Genomic DNA, 23171 nt, shown 5'->3' with positions numbered 1-23171 from the left:
TCCAACCTAAATGATTCTATGATTCTATGGCCTAAGAGTGAACTTGTGCATACCTTTGGTGTCTGGCTGGTTCAGTCTGCAAACTGCAGAAGCCAAAGTTTTGTTCAAAGGAACACATCCTGCTAGTATCACTTATGTTGATTTTTAATGTTTTCACGTGAGACTGCTGAGCTAAAATTGTCCAAGTCTGTGAGGAGGCTTTCTGAAACAGTGATATACAAGCAAATGCTTTATTCAAGTCTCTTGCTTTCTAGACTGTACAGGGTAGGACTTCCTCCAAGAAGAGTCCTGGACAGACAGGTATATGAATCAAGTTGCCTTTTCCTGTCCCTTACAAAACCTTGCCTGATGATAGAGAACATGCTAGTTTAACAGTGAAATTAATTTTATTCCTCTGACAGCAATGTCTTGATAAAAAGCAAATGTGAAATCTCACCCAGCCGGAGTCACTGGCAGCCACTAGCAGCAGCCATCCTGTCCAAGTGTTGATGCAAAAGTTGTGGAACTCCTTCTTAACACATCTTAAAAGTTTCCTGTTTTCTGAGTCCGCTATATCCACAGATCAGCACTGAGAGTGACAGAGATCATTTGAAAAAGCAGTGTCAAGTATTAGATTTGGACAGTGAATCTGCAGATGGCTTATAATGGCTGTGGGGCTTATTTTGCATTTTAATTTATGTGAAAGCAGTATGCAGAAAGGGTTAGTAAACCTTTCAGCTTTCTAAGACAGGTGAGAACATGATTACTTTTCAGTTCTTTATTTATTTGTGTATCCACAGAGAGCTAAAGAAATGTCATACTACATGCCTGATCGCTCAAGTTAAAAGACGGGAAAAGGCTATTAGCTCATGCATATTAGCAGCCATTGGTCTGGTGCTGTATGTTTGGTATGATTGGCCAGATGCAGCAGTTGCAAGTGTGCTGAAATCTTCCCCAAGTTTTCCATGCTGGAAATATGTGATGTATTAAATCTGATACTTTACACAACTTTTATTTCTTAGATTCCATCCTGCAACTTGTCGTTATCACCAGCACAGTAAACACTTCATTCCTTTGTTAGAGAGAGACACATTGTTGTTTTCATCTTGGGGCTCAAATATCTCTTTGCAAGCAGGTTCTGAAATGAAAAGATCCTTTTGAAAGTAGCTTTCAAGAGAACAAAGCTGTAAAGTAATTTATACTTCCAAAATACCTGGAAGCTGGCTACCTTTAGCTGTCACAGTCATTCTCTTATGAACAAATACCTCCTATTGTGATAATTGTTGTATTGCTTATCTTGGGACTCCTTTATGCCAATCACTATTATTGTGAGCTTTGCTCCCCAGGACCAAACCCATTACAGTGGATCTCCTCCTCCCCATTGTCATCCATCTCTCTGTCAATTTCCTGCTATTTTTTTTTCCTTTGTGCCAGGATGCGCAGGGAGGTGGAGTTTGGAGACATTCCAGTTTCATCAGTAGGAGCAGGTAAAAATGTTCAGTGACTGCATACAAGGAGAAGTCCTCTGGGTCCAATTCATACCCGTCAGCACTGAGTGGCTGCGCGCTCATTAGTACCAGATCAGCGCATTGTGGATTGCCAAGAAGTGGTAAATTCATCTGGATAAGGCATTGGGTCTGTGACTGTGCTCCTGCTGAATTCACTGAATGCACAATCTGGCTTTTCAGTGTCTTTTTGGTAGCTGTAAGAGGACAGGCAATACTTGATTCAGAGCACGGTCTGTAAATGTAGTTAACCAATGATCTTACTTTTAATAATTCTCAGTTACACCTATGCTTAGTACCTGAACAATGCATGAAGACACACAGCTCTGGTACCCTTGGTGCAACTATTGGGAGACTGAAAGCTGAATTTTTAGTTATGCTGAAAGACAGACTTAGCTGTTGCTGGACTCTGTTATTTATGGAAGTTTTATCCCTGCCTTCAGTGACTGTGCAGTTAGCTCAGCAGTGCTTTAAAAAATTCAGTCCTGGCCATTTTTATGGCAGCTGTGCTCTCTGCAGAGATCATTAATGCATCTGACTGCAAGAGGAGCAGAAGCATCTCCCTGTGGATGTATCTGTCACTGGCAGTGGAGCGCAATGATCTGGGCTGTTTGCTCACTTCTGAATGATGAGCAGCTGAGACCAACTGGGGAAAAAATGTCTTGCAGACCCCTTGTGTGCCTGATCTACAGAGCTTCAGTGTCTTTTGCAACGCTTCCTGCGGAGAAGTGGACACAGGCTAAAGCAGCTTATTGTTTTGGAAGAATCAGGTCTGTCCCTGGTGTGTTGGCCACTATGGCAGCCGTCATACAGATGTTGGTTGGGTTTTTTTCCATGTACTGTAAGTAGAGGCATAGTGATGGCTTTGAAGCTAAGCTGTGGCCATGTTGTGTGACTGATGCATAGCTTTATAGATGAGATGGTGCAATATTGCATGGCTCCACTGGAAGGTCCAAGAAAAAACTTGCAGTTCTTATGATCCCATCATCTATTGAATAATCATAATTATTTGACATGTGACAACAGCTCAAAGAGTGAGTCCACGTTTATGAAATACTTGCATAAACTTATGAAGAAATAGTGAAGGGTACCTACTAGAGCTCCTAATGTGCCCCATTGTATCCACTCCTAGTGACAAGCCACAGACTAAAGTAATTTCACTAGCTTTAAGATTTTAGTTAGGCCAACAGTAAGCTGCTGACTGTTGATGCAAGATGTATTTCTTTGGCCCACATAGATGTGGCAAGTTCATCAGGCTGGAGAAGGTGGGCAAGCCATTCTGGGGGCATCACTGAGGACCAGGTAATATGTGTGCCTGCAGACATGACAACTATGTCACTTAAAATGTAGTAACTGATTTTTGGAAAACTTAGATGATAAAGGATCACAGGAAAAACACAGAGAAGGGAAAAGATGGTCTTTGCTTCCTTGTCTTAATCTAGGTAAAATGCAGCCTAGGCACATTTGGGTTTAATTAGGTGTCAGCCTATGCAGTGTGAACTGACAAGAGTCTGATGAAAATAGGTGAGAGTTTGGGCAAGATGGAGCCAGACAGAAGCCCAGCCTTAGCTGATATTGGTTAAAAATGTTCTCATTATAGTCATAGGTGAACAGAGGTCTTTGTCCCTGCATCACTTCCTCAATGCAGTTGGGTCCCAAATTTTACTTTTATTATTACTTTGAGTAGGCTTTCCTGCAAAGTCAGATGAAGAACAGAATAGCCAGGAACACCTATAAGAGAAAGGCAAGAAAACAGGTTTACATCCTTTTACGATTTTTCAAGAGTAGAAGTAGAACCTTGTTCATGCAGCTCCCTAAATGGTCACTTGCTTGGTTTTCTTAGGAAGAGATGACCCATATAGGCATGTCAGTTATGCAGTGGTGTACCAGCTATTGGAATCCAGATTCTTGCAGGACTGCCTTAGATGCTGACCAAGAGTTTGCAAAACTGGAAGAAAAAGCACAACCAGAACTGTACTGTGAAGAAATCAGATGTGCAGGGAAGTAGTGGTGAAGAGGCAGGATGAGGAACTTCCATACTGAAGGACAAAAAACAAGAGAGAGAAAATGAGATGGAACATGTAAATTGAGAGCGACCCGTTCTAAACAATAGCTGTCGACAGAATCTGCGTATCAACCAGGTTGCATACAGAACAGCTGTGGTGAATGGTCTAAACTACGTCAGCATTAACTTTAGGGCCTATAAATATGTGAACTATGTGTCCTGAGGCAGAATGCTGTTAAGAGAAATAGGAGTGTTTGGGAGGAAAGTAAATGATTGGAAGCTAACGAAAAATCTTAGGGCTAGGAAAGACAAAGAGGCAGTACAAAGTGCTACCTTTGCAAACTGTGACTTCCCACTACTCTCTGGAAAAGTGTCAAAAGCGTATGTGGGGGAAGGAGGTTGTGGCAGGTACTTTTCCTTAGCATGAAGGTTGCTGGGTGAATTGAAGCAGTGGGGAATTGCTTTAGTAAGTGTCATACTGAGCATTTTGGTGGAGATCAGTATAAGAAAAGAAATAAAACCCAGTGCCCCCAACTTCTCAGTCTCAGCCTGCAGCCATCTCTTCTGTTTCTGGGGCTTGCACAAAGTTAAAATGTGGAGAACTGGGGAAGGCCTGCAGTTCTGGTAGAACTGGGAGTTGATCAGGAATTAAAGTGCCTAGCAGCTGCTGCATGCTGTTGTGTCTGTTGATGCCACAGAAAGTAACTGGATATCCAGTGCAGACTGTGATATCTGCAGTTAGGACAGCTATTGTAAGGAAGTAAATAGTGGAAGAGAATGAGAGGTTAAGGACTTGGTTGTAGCAGGAGCAAAGAAAGAAGGAAGAGATGCACATAGAAGTAAAAGAAGCCGGGGCTGTGATTGCTGAGGTACAGCTGCAGGATCACGCTGACTGAGAAGCCACCTGGAAGCACAATTTCAAAGCATGTGGTGTGCATAACTGAAGCCAGTTAGTCTGAAACATGCACTAGCCAAGGGCTTGCAGGAGCATGGGCTGGTGCGGAGAGGGCAAAGTGTGACGCACAATGAAAGCAGCAGTCTCCATCATGGTGTGAGCCTCACATGTAGTGAAGCAAGAAGTGTGGCATTTGTGGCTCTACAGCTCCTTTAGCATGCCTTATAGAAAATTTTGCAAGAAAAGGCAGAACCATTTACAAAGAACATCTGAGTGTTTTCAGGGGCAAAGCAACTAGACCAAAGGAAATCAAGCACAGCAAATGCAAGTGATAATCAATATGAAAATATTTTACACTCTCTGCAATCTTTGCTATTTTTGTCTTCCATAGTACAGAAGAATATGTAATCCATTCCAACGCTATGGATATTTTTAACTTGGCATGTCTTAGCTTTGCTTTCACTGTTTTTGTTTTGTTTGTATTGTCATATATACATATATGTGAACAGAAGGATGCAGTACTTTTCTTATAGGTCAATTGTCATGGCTGAGAAATGATGAGAAAAATATGAACAAACTAAGGGAAGCAGAAAAATGGATCAAATTTTAAAACACGTTAAACTGCAAAACAGAAAAACACTATCTCTGTGAGGATAGATATACTTCCTATTATTAATAGCGATCCTGTTTAATCGATCAGTAAGATATGTGATTTTATGAATGCAGTGTTTCAGTATGTAAACAAAAGAAGAGGTGTAAATGTGTGTATATGTACACATATCTAGAGAAATGCAGTTTTGTGCATTTATAAAATATGATGTTTTGAGCACTACAAGCAGCAACTATAGATCAGCTAAGTTTAGAACTGTTTCCCATGATAAACTGAGTTTTAACAGATTGCATTAGTATAGTTTTACAGCATTGTGAATGGGGTGACTGCACTTTTGTCTGATATTATACTGGGGAAATTTTTAAAAAGCAGTGTGTCCTGGTTTTGGCTGACATAGGTTAAGTTTCTTCCCAGTACCTGGTATAGTGCTGTATTTGGGGTTTATGATGAGAATAATGTGGATTTAGGATGAGAATATTGTTGATAGCACATTGATGTCTTAGTTGTTGCTAAGCAGGTGCTAAGTCAGGGACTTTTCAGTTTCTCACAACTGCCCCACCAGCAGCTAAGCTTGGGGGCATAAGATGGAAGAGGACACAGCCAGGACAGCTGACCCAAACTGGCCAAAGGGATATTCCATACAATATGAAGTCATGCTGAGTATATAAACTTGGGAACACTGGCTGGGGGCCGCTGCTCGGGAACTGGCTGGGCATCAGTCGGCGGGTGGTGAGCAATTGCATTGTCCATCACTTGTTTTGTGTAGTATTATTGTTGTCATCATCATCATCGTTTTCCCTTCGTTTTCTGTCCTATTAAACTATTTTAATCTCAACCCATGAATTTTACTTCTGGGTTTTTTTCTTCCAATTCTCTCCCCAACCCCGCTGGCAGCAGGGTGTGAGTGGGTGGCTCTGGGGTGTTTAGCTGCCCTCCGGGTTAAACCGCAACACAGTGTATATAGATCAGTGGCCCTCAGATGGGCAGAAAATAACAGATGGTAAAAACTATTTTGCTCTCTTTGGCAAAACTCTGTCTATGATATGCAGTGCTACACCAATTTGCTGGAAAGGATTTTTTCATTTTTTAAGTGCTGATCAGGTTATTTAGGAAAATGAAAATAATTGTATTTTAGAGGTGAGAGCTGTGCATCAGCAATGAAGGTCTATTAAACAAGGTAATGATGTTCCTGTGTCCTTAGAAGAGTGGCAGCAAACAGCACAGGGCAGGATGGGCATGTTTATATGCTTGTATCTGCTTTTAGTGTTTAAGTGACTGTTAATCATATTTTGACCAAGATTGATTGTGAAATTGTTCCATTTATTACCAATCGTCATCTGTCATGCAGTTTGTAGGCTTCAGTTGTATCTGAGCATATATGAATTCATATGCATCTATACACTCATGCATATAAGTGTCCACAAAATATTGTGAGCTAACTTTCTTATTCAGTTTACCTGATAATAGGTATATATCTTGTGAAAACTCTGTTAAAATATGTGATTTTAATCACATCACATTCTTTGAAGTAACATTTTGGTCTCAGCAACAGGAATTTCAGAATTTGGCTTTGTTTGCTGTAGTTGTAATCTTAACAGCTTTGTTGTTTGTGCAGAGTGTATTTACTTTAAAAATCAAATGGTTAACAGTCAAACAATCACTGTGTGCGCTCCTCTGAGACCTGTATAGGTGTCATGAGACAAAGTCATGGAGAGAAGACCATAGGCCTCCAGGATGACCATTACTTGGCCCTAATATGGAGCTTAACTGTGTGGAAAGGTTCGCAACAGACTTGCTGGTTTCACAGGCGAAAGCCCATGTTTTGCAGCGTATCAAAAGCTGGGGGATGGGGTTGTGGTCTTGTAGCCAGGCAAATGTTACACTGCCTTTTCTAGTAAGAGAACCCAAGTTCTGAACTAGTTCTATGAGGATGAGGTTTTGTCAGATCTGCATTGTCAGCACTTGTCTTGGCCTGCCTGAAACTGTAACAGCAATCGTCTGATGAAGTGGTAGCTGTTACCTAACCAGTTTTAGCTTTAGCTTACTTTTATACGATTGTATAATGTAGTGCCTATTTTTAGAATATTTTTCATCTATTTCTTTACCGAATAAGTAGAACTAACAAGTCACTCTTCTGTGTAAAATAGACTGTCTGAACCTGGGATAAAGAGGCAGCCTGGAGGAGAATACACATGGGATAATAGCAGAGGTTTTAAAACTGGGAGCACAAGGTGGTACCAGAGCCGATGGAGCTTCAACCAACCAACTCACCAATGGTCAGTCATTGGTATCTAATACAATGCAGCCATGGCGTGAACCAAGCTGATTTTTAGGTGTTAACAAAGAGAGCAAAGAAAGTGTATGTCCAGTATGCCATATATAGGAAGTCTGAATCTAAGAGTGTAGAACAAGCAAGGTGTAAAGTATGTTAAGAAAATGTATTAAAATAAGTGCAACTGCATCCTGGACTAAAAAGAATAAAAGCTCCTAACATCAGCACTGATGCCTTCTCAGAGCAAAGCTCAGGACATGGAAACATTGCCACAATCCTCTCTCCCATCCAAGTCTAAAGCCAACAGCCACAGGTCTCAGGTGGGGGGTATAACACCGCTGAGAAGGGAGAGGTATTACAAAGTCTGTAAAACTTTCTTAAATAATTTTAAAACTTTTTGTTCTAATTTGCTTAATTTTCTTTTTTTCTTTTTGTTTTTACGGTAATAAATAGATCTGGATTAATAACCGTTATTTTATTAGACAAGATGTCAAGTAATCTAACAGTAAATTCCCAAATCCTTGACTTTTCATCCAGGTTGTGTTTCTGAGCACATAAACTGCATGAGCTCTGGTACAATGCTGTCCTTAGAAGTGGACAAATTACAGTATTTAGCCTGTAGGAATTATACTTGCTGGATGGCAGTACAGTTTCTGGTCTGTCAGTCGCTCCTCCCAGTTTTGTATCACCCGCAAACCTGCTGAGAACGTGCTCTGTCCCTTCATCCAGGTCACGCATGAGTAAGCTGAACAAGAGTGGACCCAGCGCTGACCCCTGGGGAACACCACTAGCTATAGGCCTCCAGCCAGACTCTGCACCGCTGGTCACAACCCTGTGAGCTCTGCCCTTCAGCCAGGACTCAGCCCACCTCGCTGCCCACTCACCTACCCACACTGCCTGAGCTTGCCTATGAGGTTGTTATGCGAGACAGTGTCAGAAGCCTTGCTGGGGTCAAGGTAGACCACATCCACCGCTCTGCCCTCATGTACCCAGCCAGCCATTCCATCACAGAAGACTATCTGGTTGGTCAGGCATGATTTCCCCTTGGTGAATCCATGTTGACTACTCCTGATAACCTTCTTTTCCTCTCCATGCTTGGAGATGACCTCCAGGATGAGCCGTTCTGTTGCCTTTCCAGGGATGGGGGTGAGGCTGGCTGACCTGTGGTTTCCTGCATCCTCCTTCTTGCCCTGTTTGAAGACTGGAGTGACAGTGGCTTCCCTCCAGTCCTCAGGCACCTCTCCTGTCCTCCATGACCTTCCAAAGATGATGGAGAGTGGCTTAGCAATAACATCTGCCAGCTCCCCCAAGCACTTGAGGGTGCACCCCATTGGGGCCCGTGGGTTTGTGGGTGTCAGGTTTGCCTACACGTTCTCTAACCCCATCCTCCTTGGCCAAGGGGAAGTCTTCCTTTCTCCAGACCTCCTCTCTTGCTTCCAGGGCCTGGCATGCCGGAGAGCTGGCCTTGGCACTGAAGACTGAGGCAAAGGAGGCAGTTAGGAACGCTGCCTGCTCTGTATCCTTTGTCACCAGGGCACCCACCTCATTCAGCAGCGGGCCCCCATTTTCCCTAGTCATTCTTTTGCTACTGATGTACTGGAAGAAGTCCTTCTTGTTGTCCTTGACATCCCTTGCCAGATCTGATTGGTGATGGACCTTAGGCTTCCTCATCACGTCTCTCCACGTTCTGACAGCGTTCCTCTGTTGCTCCCAAGCAGCCTGTCCCTTTTCCTACGTTCTGTAAACTTCCTTCTTCTGATTGAATTTTGCTAGGAGCTCCTTGCACATGCACGCAGGCCTCCTGCCCCCTCTGCTTGATTTCTAACTCAGAGGGCTGCACCAATCTGGAGCTTGGAGCAAGTCATGTTTGAACATTAGCCAGCTCTCTTGAACCCCCTGCCTTCCAGAGACCTAATCCATGGGATTCCTCCAAGTAGGTCCTTGAAGAAGCCAAAGTTAGCTCTTCTGAATTTCAAGGCTGCAGCCCTACTTCTTCCATGCAGGATCCTGAAATCCACTCCCTTCCTTTTCTTTTTGCTGATTTTTTTTTTCTTTCTTTCTGTTTTGGAGAGCTTTTCCCATAGTGGTTTTGTATGAGAGAATAAAGAAGTATTCTAGAAATCCTTTGTACTCTGACTTTGCAAGGGATGAAGGTGAATGTGATTTTTATAAACTAGGTGAATAGATAAAAATTCTATATAAGATTCAGCTTGCTGACAGTTTTGCAGAAGTGGGATTCTTTGCAGTCCTTTTGTATCTCTGGCAGCTCTGCTGCCAATATGAATAGGTATCAGAGGAACAAAAGGTTGTGTCTCTTGATCTCATCACCAAAGGCTACAGTGTGGGGAGGCAGTTGCTTGTTTACTGTCATAATATTACAGCCTGCATTCAATACTCACATAGTTTTGCTCGCTTGGCCCTGAGGAGACAAAACGATTGCATTTTTTTATTGTGTGAAATTCATGGGATTGTGCCTATTAGATGCTTACTTTTTACTGTTAGCTCAGTGTGATTTTGAGTTGATACTTTCAATGCATCATTCATCTCCTAAAAAAAAAAAAAAGAAAGAAACAGAAACATTACTCACCCGAATTTCCGCCCTTCAGTAGACAATACATAGCTGTACTCTGGTCATTCCCATGCTCATCTCAGTATTCCCACTGTTTTATCTTCACCCTATGACTTGTATGAACACTGTCCAATAGTGTTGGCTTCCTAAGCTGTCGTAGCAGGGAAGTGGGGAAGTGGGAGGAGAGGGGTCTGGAAATTTTCTGGGAGCTCTCCATCTGAAGCCTGATAGTAGCTGGCACTTTGCACAAGCCTCTTCCTTCAAATAAAGGAGAAAGATATGCCATTGCTTGCTTAACAAGGGAGAGGTGTGAAAAGGCCATTCATTTTTTCTCAGTTCAGTTATCACTCAGAGCATCCAGCAGACTTTCCTTCATGTGTGTCAGCTGGATTGGTTGTACACCCTTGGGAACTGGCAGGAAGCAGTGCCAGGTAGCAGGGAGAGGGGCAGATTGGTGCTGGGACTGATTGCATTAGGTCTGTTCCAGTGCAAGCCACGCATGGCATCAAGGAAATTCCTGCTGGCCAGTTAAGGTGAGAGCGTAACTGCTCGTTCCTCCTGAAAGTAAAAAGGGCATAACTCAGTGATGGCACTCGAATGCATGAATCAGCAGCTTACTTGGACTTAGGCTCAGCAGGGATGGCATACAAAAAGGCCATGTGACATGTATTTTTGAGATATGTTTTTAGTATTTGGATTGCAAATATTCTTTTAGTGCACAGCTGTGAAACTGTATTACAAATAAAGAACCATTACTTTTTCTTCTTGATGACACAAAACAGCACTAGCAGTGTTCTGGAGTAAAGTACAAATCTTCATCGGAATAAGGAAAATTCTTCAGACTATTTTTGTCGTATAATAGAACTAGTTATTTCAATAATCTTAAAATAAAATTAATTAATAATAAAATCCCTTCTGCAAAACTCTGAGGGGAAGGAAGAGTTGTTTTCTAGAATCTATTGTTTTGATGTTCCTTTATTAGAGTACACAAAATCTTCAGTCTTATGGTTCCCATCACAGGTAAAACTTACGGTCTCTTCCTTGTTTGCCCTCCATTCCATAGCAGTTTTTCTGTAGCTCATCCAGTTTTCCTCTCCTCTGCACTGTTGCATTGTTACCCTTTGTTGTATCTCACAACCTGGTGTTACAAAACTTGAGGTTTCCTGTTGTTTTCTTCTTTGTCTCCAATGCCTTCCTCCTTTTCCACCACTTAACTGTGGTAAGGGCCTGAGGAGAAGGCTGCTCTGTTTTTTTCCTGTTGAAACTGTCCAGAGTTTCCTCAGTGCCTGTCAGTGCTTTGCACTGGAGAGGCACCAAATGCAATGGAATTGGTTGCAAAGGGTGAAATTCTGTCACAAGCCCTTCATGATAGTATCCCAAATATCAGGGAGGTCATACTTACCTGCCAGTTTATTGCTATAAATGTCCTTAAGTGAAAGAAATGACCATTTGCCTTTTGCATTTGTTCAGAGAAGCTCACAAGGCAAATTAGTTAGCCTAAATCGAGATGACATGCCTTCAAGTGGATGGGTGAAGGCCAGAAATAGTATTTCTTTTTTTCTGCCCAAGATAACGCATGACTATTTCATTTAGATTTGCTTTAAAGTTTGAAGGAATGAAATGAGAGCTAGAACAATTGGCTTTTTTGAGTTAAATGAAAATTAGGAGCCGGATCAGTCTTGTTAATTGCACGGATACATTCAGTGGTTTGGTTTTTGTTGCAGAGACCGCTTGTTACTTTTTTTTAAGCATTTCCTAATGAATCTCATTATCAGATTCCTTCTTCATTTATCATGCACTTCTAATCCTTTTGGAAGAAAGAAAGAAGCGTTATCAGCTGCAGTGGGTTAAACTTTTTATACATATGATTTTGGATACGGTTTTACTAATGTAACACTGCATTTTAGTGGGTATCATTCAAAGCAACTCTTGAGTGTTGATGCTGACGTACTGAACATTTTTGCAAGGAATTCAATGCCTTGTGAAATGAAACAGATCAACCATGATGACCTTTTCAGACCTGCAGGATAAGGAAAGGTTTGCAGGTGTGAGATAGTTCAAAATAAGGCTTGTGGCCATTTTGTTTGTCTTCCTGGATGTTAAGGTGCATACACCTGCTATTTACACAGTCATGTTTTGGGTTCTTCTTAGACGACATCTGTGATATTCTGGCCAAGTAGCATCATGTAAATTTTGTTGCTAGCAGCTGTGGCATTGGGATTTCACTTGCCTCCCTGCAGTGAGAAGTTGTTACGAGGCCTCTGCCATACTGACATAACACTTGAACTCCCTTGAAGATGTGAGTGGTGCTGATCCCTTATCAGTCTGCCTGTCTATAGATTTTATACTGCTGCTTTTCATTCACACACAGAATGATTTTCCACGGGAAGCTAGCAGCAAAGGAAAACATCCCTAACAAAATTCTAAAAATCTCTGGCATCACTTTCTTCTGTGGATCAAACCCTGCTTTGCCACCAGAGATTCAGCTACACATTTTTAAGAGATTGGTAATTTAGGACTCCAGATAGTTATTCATGGAGCTTTCTCCATGACAAGGAGGGTTTTGTACCAAGACTCGTGATTTCAGATATGCTAGGAACGACATTTCTTAGGTATCATTGTTCGCCATAAAATGGTTTGCTAGTATGAGTGCAGAAATGATAAAACGTGACCTCAACTAGCAGAACAAGGTCAGAACTCTCATCAGAGAAAGTGTTTTTCCAGATTAATACTCAAATGCTGCTGAATTGTTTTTTGTGATGGTGAACATGTGTAGGTTTGTTTTGTGTTTCGGTGGCAGGTTTCTGTTATTTTACTAGGGATCATTGGTGATATGTAATTAGATTCCTGTCATTGAGTTTGTGGAAACATGTATGAGAAGTGCTTTCACTGACAGGCCGATTTCTTTGAATGGCCATAGCTTAAATACAAACCAGACATTTATGCTGTTAAGAAAGTTTATAATAAATTTTATTCAGTGCTGAGGTCCCAATCCAGTAAACTGAGCTCTTGCTTCATCTGTTCAGCTCCTCTTTGAGTGTTGTTGGAAGGTCGTGCTGCTGATAAGGGATTGCTCTGGGAGACAACCACCAGCTAAGTCTTGAAACTGAGAACACACATTTGTTTATGGTCATAGAATCATTTAGGTTGGAAAAGACCTTTGAGATCAACTGTCGCTATAGTAGGACTAGGTAATTGCTACTAGGCAATTTCTCAGTTAACTAAAAATCAAGTACAATTCAAAACATGTTAGTCAGGGTTTGGGCATACAATGTCATCAGTCAGACACCGTGTTACTGGTCTGGTGGCCATGGTGTTGGTGGCTCTTTGGCTCTTAGTTCATGGTGGATAGGCAGAAGGATTCTTCAGTGATGGGAAACCAGAGCTAAGTGAGGGTCTTCCCTCTTGCCCAAGCTCCATTGCATGTAGGCACTTTTCCGTGCAACCTGTTCCAAAGGAAACTTTCTCATTTGCAGATCAAAACCAGTGTGTTCTGGCTCTTTGAGATAGCAAACTGATTGCCAGTTGTGTGGTACCTTCTAATTGTTGCAGACGTGGTGCTATTTTATTAGTTTAACTATTTTTATGCAATAACACCAAGCGAACAGTCTGTTTATGTTTGCATGCAAGGCAGATAAGCTAAATTACAAACGGGTCTTTATGCTACAATGTCATTTGTATTTTTCCTCATACTGTTTGGCTTTTGAAATGATTCATGCCAGCTCTCAGTGTTTCTGATTGCTTTGAAAACACAAAATATCTGTATTTTAGCTAGGAAAACATTAAATAGCTTTGACTGCCTTTTGCAGGAAACTCTTATCTTTGATTCCTTAGACTCTTTTGTATGCATTGGTTAGGTTTATGTGGAAAAGAGTTTTGGGAAATACATTTTAACCCTTTATTATCCTGTTGCAACCTGTTCAAAATTACACATATGTTCATGCCAGGGTTGCACTGGGTTGATGAGGTGCCTTTGGACATGTCAGGGGTTGCATAAAGAGGATGCAAGGCCGTTGCATCTTGGTGTGTGTTTGATCATTGCTTGTGCATTCTGTTATGGTTTCAGTAGGAAAACTCAGTTCAGCTTCAGTAGCAAGCTAAGGGAAACCTGTACTACTTAAATGAGAATGGAATAGTTCTAGTGCAGAAATTAGCAAGTACATTTGAAGTGTAGATACTGTATAGTCAAGTGGATGGAGCACTAGACAGGAGTCTGAGAATAATATGTCTTTCTTCAGCCTAGACATTGAGTCATTGTGTGATGTCTGGCAAATTGCTTCAACTCCTCCTGGCTGTTTCGCCCCCAGGAAACAGAGGACTCTGCTTTATAAGAGCTCTAAGAGCTAGTGTAGTAAATAATGTTTATAATGATACGGTTCTCTGGAAAAGCTTGGATAATCATCTTCAGCAACGGCGTTACTTTGCATTTGTTCTCTTAACTGAATGGAGGTTTGACATACATGATTATGTGTTTCAGTTGGGCAAACTGATCCTTGATGGACTGGTGCGGAGGTTTTAGTGACTTTTTTTTTTTTTAACTTGTAAACAGAATTGTTATTTTAATGAGAATAAAGACCTTTATAATTTGAAGCCAGTTGCCGACAGAGGGTTGCAAATTGTTAGTGCAAGGTTAAACTGATTTACAAATGGGGAAATGTTTGCATTTTAAGTATCTTTTACATTGTGATGGAAACAGAGTTGTGTTCCTTCTAATAAGACATTTACATTTTATTTTGAAAGAGAATGGTAGCTGCTGCTGAAAAGATGATGAAACTGTCTAAAGATGGACAGGAAATCAGATCCATTTTTTTGTGCTTGCATCACATCCTGCTACCAAATGATCAGTGGTTGCCCTCCTCAACTCTGGTCTGAGCAGATTTGGGATTCTGCAGTGGTGTGCCACGTGTGCCATGGCTATGCTGCTCTCTCTGTCTGTGCAGTAGTTACTATATTTCAGGCTGGCCGTCTCTGAGCTAGTGGCAAAAGAAACATGCATTGGTTTTGATTAAACAAAACATAAGCTGAAAACTATGATAAATGTTGCCTGTTACCTTTTCTGCATTTTTTATTTTAGTATTTTCCACAGGTGCCCAGATATCTACTGTAGCAATATATAAAGCCATAACGTTTATCTTCCTAGGCAGGACATAGCTTAAAAAACATAAGGGTGACCACTATCTCCTGAGGAATGGACCAGCAATTACTTGGTTTGAGCAGTGATTACACAGAACAATGATCAGCTGTACTGTATGTGCTGCAGGAGCTCATATTATGAAGGCTCAGCAAATGCTAGTTTGTCCTAGATACGTCCTTTTTGCTGTCTGTCATGTGTTCCCATAAAAAGCTTTAGAATATACCTGAATGGGGCTTTTAGAAATTATTCTGCTGGTTAGTAACCTGTAAGAAAATACCTTTTTTAGAACATTTTTATTTTCCCTACTCTTGGGTCTCATTCTTCTCTTTTCCCCTGGACAGATCCCTGTGGCAAGAAAATATCTTCAGCTTGAATCCTTTTTTTCTTTGCTCTCCTTTTCAGTTAATTTTCAAGTCACTTACATATATTCTATGCCTCCACTTGTTCTCCCAGGAGATTTCAGACAATGACCTCCTACATTGTAGATCAGGGGTTTTCTGAAAATGCATATGGGGTAAATTGAGCAAGATGAGAACTAAATAATGTTAATTAATTCACAAATGTTGTATTATACAATTATATATAATGTTTGAAGAGTAGAAGCACCTCATAATAGCAGGGATCCAGATTATGAATATCTCCTCTGCAGTGGTCCCTAATGAGTTAGAATAGGTTTGACCAATTCTACTCTCATGCAGTCAGTCCTCACATACCAGGCCTTAAAAGGTCAGAGCTAGTGGGATCTAAAAATCTGCTTATGGTTTTGCTTAGATGAGTCCCTTAACAATTGAGTCAAATTGATAAAAATTAAAAAAAAGGAGAAGGCAATACCAGATGTTGATATTATAGCTGTTATTTCCTGTTGCTTTGGTCAGAGGTTTTGTGCTGTGAAAATTTTTCAGTGGGAAGAAATCTTCATAGACTATAAAACAGGACTGTCACTAGACACTTGTTTTACATCTTACTGTAATTCTCCAGTTCTTTGGGCAAAAGTGGGTTCTCTCTGACTGCTCTGCAGATTGAAGCATCTAGGGAATGCTGTAATCAGTGCTTTGCTGTCTTTCTCTAGAGGACTCATTGCCAGCTGGAGAGAGACAAAAGATAGTGCTCCCACCAAGTCAACACTGTTCCTCCCCTTTCCTCTTCTGTGAGTGAGCTGATGAAAAGACCTGCTAAGAGAAGCGCAGGCTAGCTGAGAGTTTTCCCACAATCTGGGAACTAGCTGGCCTGATCCAGCAACTGTGTGGTCTCTTACTACTTATGTCTGACACAAATGTGTCATCACATAGGAGACAAGCTGACATGTAAAATGCTTTCCTATAGGCAATGCAGGTTTTTGCACAATAAACTTAAAAGGACAGAAACAGTGATACATTTTTATGACATCAGGAGTCCCCTAGCATTAAATTAGGCAATTTTATACGACTGCTAAGAACCATCAGCTTCTTTGCTACCCTGTGCCGTTGCTTTCAGTCATCTGTTGAGAACATTTCTTAAATCCTTGGGTTGCCTTCCAGCCCTCTGCTTTGGTTAGGAACACACAGCAGTCACAGCAGTTGGGACTGAAGGCATGGCTTGAAGTTACAGGACAGTGTTATGGAAAGTTTTGGTTATTTCTAAGCTTGATCGACAAGGCATCCATGACAACATCTTTGCACTAAGCCATTTGAAAAACAAGATTTCCAAAAAAGTTGCTGACAGTGTATCTCCAGGATACAAAAAGAGTTTTATGCAGTAATGCTCTGTAAGCTCCTGGAACTCTTTAACCTACTATTCTACCAGGCCCCATGTGTTTGCCAAGTTAAAGGGAGAGAAACGTGGCACAAGAGCTGGTGTTATGGAAAGGGTTGTTTAAAAAATGAATGTTTGGAAATTTTTTCTGCAGTCCAAATGGGGTTGGATTACATTGTCTTTTGTTAAACAGTGACGTTAACCTCTGAGATAAAACCAATTTTATCGCCTAAGTAATGTTGAAGTACGTTTGGAAAAACAGGCATTTTGAAAATCCAGAATATCTGTATTTCAGAACTGGGATACAGTGTAGAATGAGAGTGTCTGAAGTATGTTACAGGTAACATTTCCAGAATATTTTTTTTTTATCTGGAACTGCATTTTTCAATGGTTAATAGTTCAGAAGCCGTTCTGACACAGGACGTGGCTTCACTGGAGTCACTATGGCTGTGCTGTGCATAGAACCATACTACCAAAACCATCATACATATTTTGTGTTTTATAGCTCTGGGTCAAATTGTGATGAGCTGACATAAGAAATACATTAAGTAGTTCACAGGTGGCAAGACAAGAGCCTGCATCATGGTGCAGGTGGCAAGCACTGGCAGCTGATCCAGCTCCTCACTCAGGCTTCGTAACCCCTGCTGAACTCGGTGCTCTGATGATAGTATTTCTTGCAGTAACACTGCTGAGAGCTGGTGAGAAAGCACTGACCCCTTCATGAACTTCACAGGCTCCATATGCCAAGACCTGAATTGCCACCCAGATGCCAATGAGGTCAGAGAGCCAGGAGAAGATGTTGTGCAAAGCATCCTCTGGAAAATACGCCAGCTTTCACCTTCTTCTTCCCCCCTGGCCCTGGCCTGTGGAGATGCTTATGATCAGCAGGGGTAATCAGGCAGGGTTTCTGTGTGTGTTGGAAGTGAGGTTGGGCCCATCTAAATCTGTGCTCTTGCTTAATGTGCTTATGTTAAAATTGGTAGCAAAGGATTTCCATTCTTTTCTGTGTCTCTTGCTCTGTGCAAGCATCCACCTGGCAGCTCTGAGCTACACGCTTCTTTTCCAGCTCCCCCCTTCCCTGCTAGCCAGTTTCTCTTTCTAAAATTATTTAAGCTAGACTTAGCTTCTTGATGTTACCTCATGCATGAAGAAAAGCAAATGCACTCTCTGTAAAAATTCTCCATGTTAGTCTTCTTTTCTCTCCTTTTCTACTTCTTGTGCTGTAAAGAGATTTAAGTGTTTTAGCACAAACTGTTATAAGGTTATGCTAATTAGAATAGCCAGTAGCCTGAAGAAATGCTAAGTAGGTATGGCTTTGTGGGTTAATGATGGTAATGATAATGAATTTATAGCAGGCTAGAAAGGCTCTACAGCAACGGCCTTGCCCGTCATTGCATTCTTCTAGTATTTCCTTATTAGGGTTTTTTGTGCATAAGACATACTGTCATCTTGAATGGGTTATACTCCATGCAGATAAATATTTCGATCATGCGTACAAGTAATGGACTGTTAAGTCTGTCTTTTAAAATACAAGTTCACAAGTCAATTACCAAAGCCTCTTGATGAAAACACACTGTAGGCAGGACAGTGGGCTGAAAATTATATTTTTACAATCTTTGCTTGGAAGTGGATTGTAATTAAGGAAAACAGTTGTATTCCTTACTGCTCTTTGCTCTGTAAACTGTGTCTGTCTCCTGCTTTTGTGCTGCAAAGGGACTGCCTTCTCAGGTTATTTTGTATGACCACAAGTTGGACACTGATGTCCTTTTTAGCCTGTATCTCTGGTCCAGTATGTCAGTGCTCCATGTTGTAAACCTTATTGTGCTAAAAGTGGATTTTGCAAAAAGGTGAAACATACTGAAATACCTTTGTCTTTTTCAGGATATTAAAGTTTTGAACAGTGCCTCCTCAAGAAGTGTGACAAGAAATGGCTTTAGGAAACAATACCCAGAGAAGTTATTCCATCATCCCTTGCTTCATCTTTGTTGAGGTGAGTGCATCATTCAGTTGCCAAGCCTACATAGAAGGCAGCTCTTCCCTGCAGGCGTTAAGTCATTCATTGGCCGTTTTGTTTGTGAGGAAGAATGCTTTCTTTCTTGATAACACAAATATCCATCTTCATAGTCAGTGCTGTCAAGGCCCCCTGAACACAGTCCTGCATGAGTTAGCCAGACCTTAGGTACAAGAACAAGGAAGTACTGTGTTTTCAAGGCTTGCCTCTACCCACTTTGCCAGCTAGTCCTGTGGTATTTGGCAGATAATGGGCAGTAGCTGCAGGTGCAGGTTATCAGCAGGTGATTCCTCATCTTCTCATTTTTTCCTCAGACCTGTATCCATCTTGCTGCTGCACCAAGACCAGGCTTTGTTTAAGGAAACATCTGATCTCACAATCTCATAGCTCATAGGCTTAGGAAGCAACACTCAGTTCTGATTTCAGTTCAGATAAGACATAAAATTTACGTGAGGCATGCCTATCCTTTAAGTGTTATGAAGGAGCTTGGCTAGCACAGGGGCTGTGAATTGACTAGCAGTGAAGTTACAGGGGTGGTTGTTCCCACAGTGCAGTATGGCCTTATGTCTTTATTAAGGATAGATGTGATTTTTTTAATTGCCTTATTATTTTACTCTGTACAAATTGCTTTTTTGTGGTGCTTCTTTTACTTAGCCTAACGCTGCTGCTAGACTGACCAAAATCGTTATCCAAATCAATGGTTGTTCAATTGGTGCTTATAAGGCTGGGATGGTTTTCTCGATAAGAGGGGCAACTCCAGATTTCCTAGGAGGATGAAAGCTTCCATCAGATTTAGATGGTGAAAAAGAGATAACTGCCTGTGACTGATTGTCTTCAGAGCCACCTGTCGTATGTAGCTTGGATGCAACACTTGTTCTTTGGCCCAAATTATGAGGCAACTTGTGCTCTTCCACAAAACAAGCACTAAGAACAGTCAGAAGATTAATTGTAATGCCGGGTATTGTGTAAGACTTCTCCCATTTCCACCGAAATCTTGGAAAGGTTCTGCAGCATCAGGTGTAACAGGCACTGTGAATGGTCGCTTTGCAGACTTCCTGAGCACTGACCTTTCCTCAGGGACATGGGAAAGCATGCAGTGGCATCCATCACCTCTCTAACCCTTACTTACCTGGAGTCCCCTCCTCATAGCGTCTTTGCCAGCCAGGAGGTACAGTACCCTTATATGCCCTCCTTACTTTCTGTACTACCAGCTTAGCCCCCAAAAACACAGTCGGATGATCTCTGGGTCCTTTATCTAATGTAAGTAGTAGTTTTCCTTCTGACATGAATGAGCCTTCCTTGCAGGAGGAATCTGGTTGGAAGATAAGAACAGAGGAAAAGCATGATGAAACCACTGGTAAAACTTGGCAAAGGGCCGTCGCAGCTGCAGCTGTGGCAGGCACCAGTGTGAGAAGGTGGCTGAGTCTTGCAGTGCTTCACAGGGATTTGTCAGTGAAATAATGTCCAGCTTTCTGGGGAAACTGAGGGGCTGTTCTGACTGGGACAATGGGTCACTACTTCATCCCGTCATCTAGAGAAAGAAAGGTTAAATATGGGGGGGGTGGGGAAGCAATAAGCTCAGAAGAAACCAAGTAAACACCATCAGCAACGAGATGTCTCAAATTTATTGCTTGAACAAGCAGCTCTGAAGATTTTTAGTCCTCTAAATGTATGAATGATGAGCCTGGTTGGCAGCCTGTGATAGAGATATAAATTGTCTTTTCTCTAGACACGACTGGCATGAATATAAGAATAAATCTTTTTACAGGAGGAAGAGAAAATAATTTTTTGCCCTGTAAGTGTACTTTCCTTGTCCTTTCATATACTTGCCTTGCTGATTAAAACACAATTTTAAATTAAAAATCCAACACAGTGAAGTAGTGTCTGAAAAGATATTCTTTCTGCTACATTTGATGAAAACATGTATTTCTTCCCCCACAGTATAGATTTTTAATATAACAATATTGAAACTACAAATTCATAGACTTATGTCAAGTATTGTAGCATTAAACAACAGGAAGTCTTAATTTCCTGCTGGGAATGCAGATATGATTGATAGTAGCTATTTGGTCTGAAAAGTCCATGTAAATCTTAAGGCACACTGATGGTGTTTTTCTTTTCCTACTGCCACGCTTCTGAGACTAAATTAAGAGCTTTTCAGATGAGCTACCCCAGACAGCAAGCCCTGTGCTGGATTTCCTTCCTGGGTTAGGATGGGCCCTATTATTGTAGCTTTGAAGCAACCATGAGAATTGTTTATCTGTATGATACCTTGAAGCAGCTGCTGAAGGTGCACACAGGACAGTTAAAAATAATGTTGCGAGCTTTCCTGATAACATTCAATCTAGCAGCAGTCACGTTAGCTGATCATGAGTAGTATAAGACATGGTCAGTAAATATTATCATAGGCCTGTTCCCCAATATGTTCTGCCTCCCCCATTGTCTTCCGTGGAATGTGGTCCTGTGATTAATGTTTTGAGGCATTTGCTCTTCAGAAAAAAATGCTAAGCATTGATTGTCATGTCAGATGTCCAGCCAGTAGATACCTGCTAACTGCCCAGTATGCAGTGTGTATTCAAAGAAGTTGTGAAGGGAGTGGTGAAAATGAGGTGTTGTGAACAGTTTGGACATTTTAAATGCTTCAGTCTGTTCAAATGTGACGCTTACAGTTTCAGCAGTTATTTGCATTTCCTTTTCATCACACTGAACTAACTTGTAGCAGTTATTTATTGTGAAACCTGACCTGAAGTTGACTGGCTCATTATAAAAACTTAAACCTTGTGCGTGATGCTACAAATTCCTTTTTATGTTTAAATCACAAACTTTTTAATAATATTAGAGATAGCATGTGATATCTTACCTATAATGACAGAAATGTTAAATCAACATTTTCAGTCCCTAATCAGAAACACAATGTCACATTGTGAGTAGATTTAAAAGCTAAATAGGGAATCATTAAACTAGTTTTTAGCCACTTACCAAATCTTAGTCCCTCTCCCAAATAAAGCAGGCAGATTTCTAGATGGTTTGTTACTGTATTGTAAGAGGTATCATTACGGTCTGGCATTTGTTACCAAATGTCTGTGAGGATTTGCTATATTACATTTTGTTAAACACATAAGCAATTAATTATGATGTACAGAAGACTCTCCTTTCCCCTGCCCCCCTTTGCAGCATTGCATGCAGCCAGCATCAGTGAAAGGAGTCTTCAGGAGGCTCTCACCCAGCCCTGGTTTACATGTAAGAGGTTGCCACAAGATGAGACTCATTTTGTTGCTTGTTCAGTTGACAATGTGCCACTGCTTTAAGCAGTGTACAGATGGTTGAGTACCTGGTCTATGAGGACTGATGCTGTTAGCTGCAGACAGTTGTTAAATAGCAGTGCAAAGAGCAGGATGCCCTACTCCAGTAGCTTCCAGAGCCCTTTGGAGTCAGTGATGGACCCAGAGCATGCAACAAAAGCTGCAGAGCTCATAGCTGTTGGTACGCCCTGGATCTATCCCAGCAAATGCAAATAGCGCACAGCAGCCTGTTTGAGGATTTGTTGTTGGCCAGCACTGATCACTAAAGTGGTCTTACTGATTGTAGGCAAGCACGAGAGAACATAGTATAAGCAGCATCTGGGATGACAGTAAAAAATTTCTCATATATGCTTCCTTTTTCACATACTTTTGACTTGTGGTGGCATTTGTTGCCAAAACTCTTTGTGGAGCATCTCCTCCCTCCTTCACCTGCTGGGACATGCACAACAGAGTGCTGTCAGAAAAATTTTTAATGATGCTTCTGCACAGCTGTCTCATCATTTTGCAACCCCGTCTTGAAAGGTTTGATCCAAGGAGTGCTTTGTTACATCTTTCCATATAGTATCTGCATTTGTACTGGGTGAAGGTGGGAAAAGATAAAATCACAACTGGCAGAGGTGTGTTTTGTAGTGGTCCAGTTTTCTGCAGGAAGTGAATAAATTGTCAGAACAACTAAGATCGCTCAGATCTAGGTAATGTCAGGTGTAGAAGTGGGGGAGGTGCAGTGCCTGGCAAATTCCAGGTTCTCTTCTTAGGGGACTGGTGAGCTACGCTGAGGTCTTGATCTAGCAGTGCTTTGCATGTGCTGTGGTCTTTCTCTGTCTTTCTTCATCCTATTTTGAGTGTTAGCTTCTGGGACAAAACTCATGCTAGGTGGGTGCAGGAGAGCCAACTGCAGTCTGGCTTTGAATTTGGTGGGTCAGAGTGATTATACTTGCTTTTGCAGCATACTTGATGCTTATCATTAGTGACAGGAAGTGTAATGCAGTGTGGTAATTGCATTTTCTAATAGATATTGGAAGGACAGTTGCATACTATGAGTAAACTGCATCCCCACAACTTTACGTGACTTCAGAGGGAGGGCACGTGAACTTTCAAGCCATTGTGTCTCTTTGAATGGTGGTTTTTAAAGAAGCAATAAGAAGGCAACACTTGCTC

The 23171-nt window shown here is 41.4% G+C and overlaps 1 protein-coding gene across 2 annotated transcripts in view; it reads left to right on the top strand.

The window, feature by feature from the left end:
- The window catches only part of PLPPR1 (phospholipid phosphatase related 1), a 104854-nt gene that overhangs the window by 16696 nt on the left and 64987 nt on the right, over positions 1–23171 (top strand). For both annotated transcript variants that reach the window (XM_037374200.1, XM_037374201.1), the window contains one exon: positions 18582–18690. In XM_037374200.1, the coding sequence (XP_037230097.1) occupies positions 18628–18690 (63 nt within the window). In that variant the 5' untranslated portion in view covers positions 18582–18627. The remainder of the gene's footprint in view (positions 1–18581; positions 18691–23171) is intronic.

Source organism: Falco rusticolus, chromosome Z (assembly GCF_015220075.1).
Source record: "Falco rusticolus isolate bFalRus1 chromosome Z, bFalRus1.pri, whole genome shotgun sequence".
Classification (NCBI taxonomy): Eukaryota; Metazoa; Chordata; class Aves; order Falconiformes; family Falconidae; genus Falco; species Falco rusticolus.
This window is presented reverse-complemented; position numbering and strand designations above follow the sequence as displayed.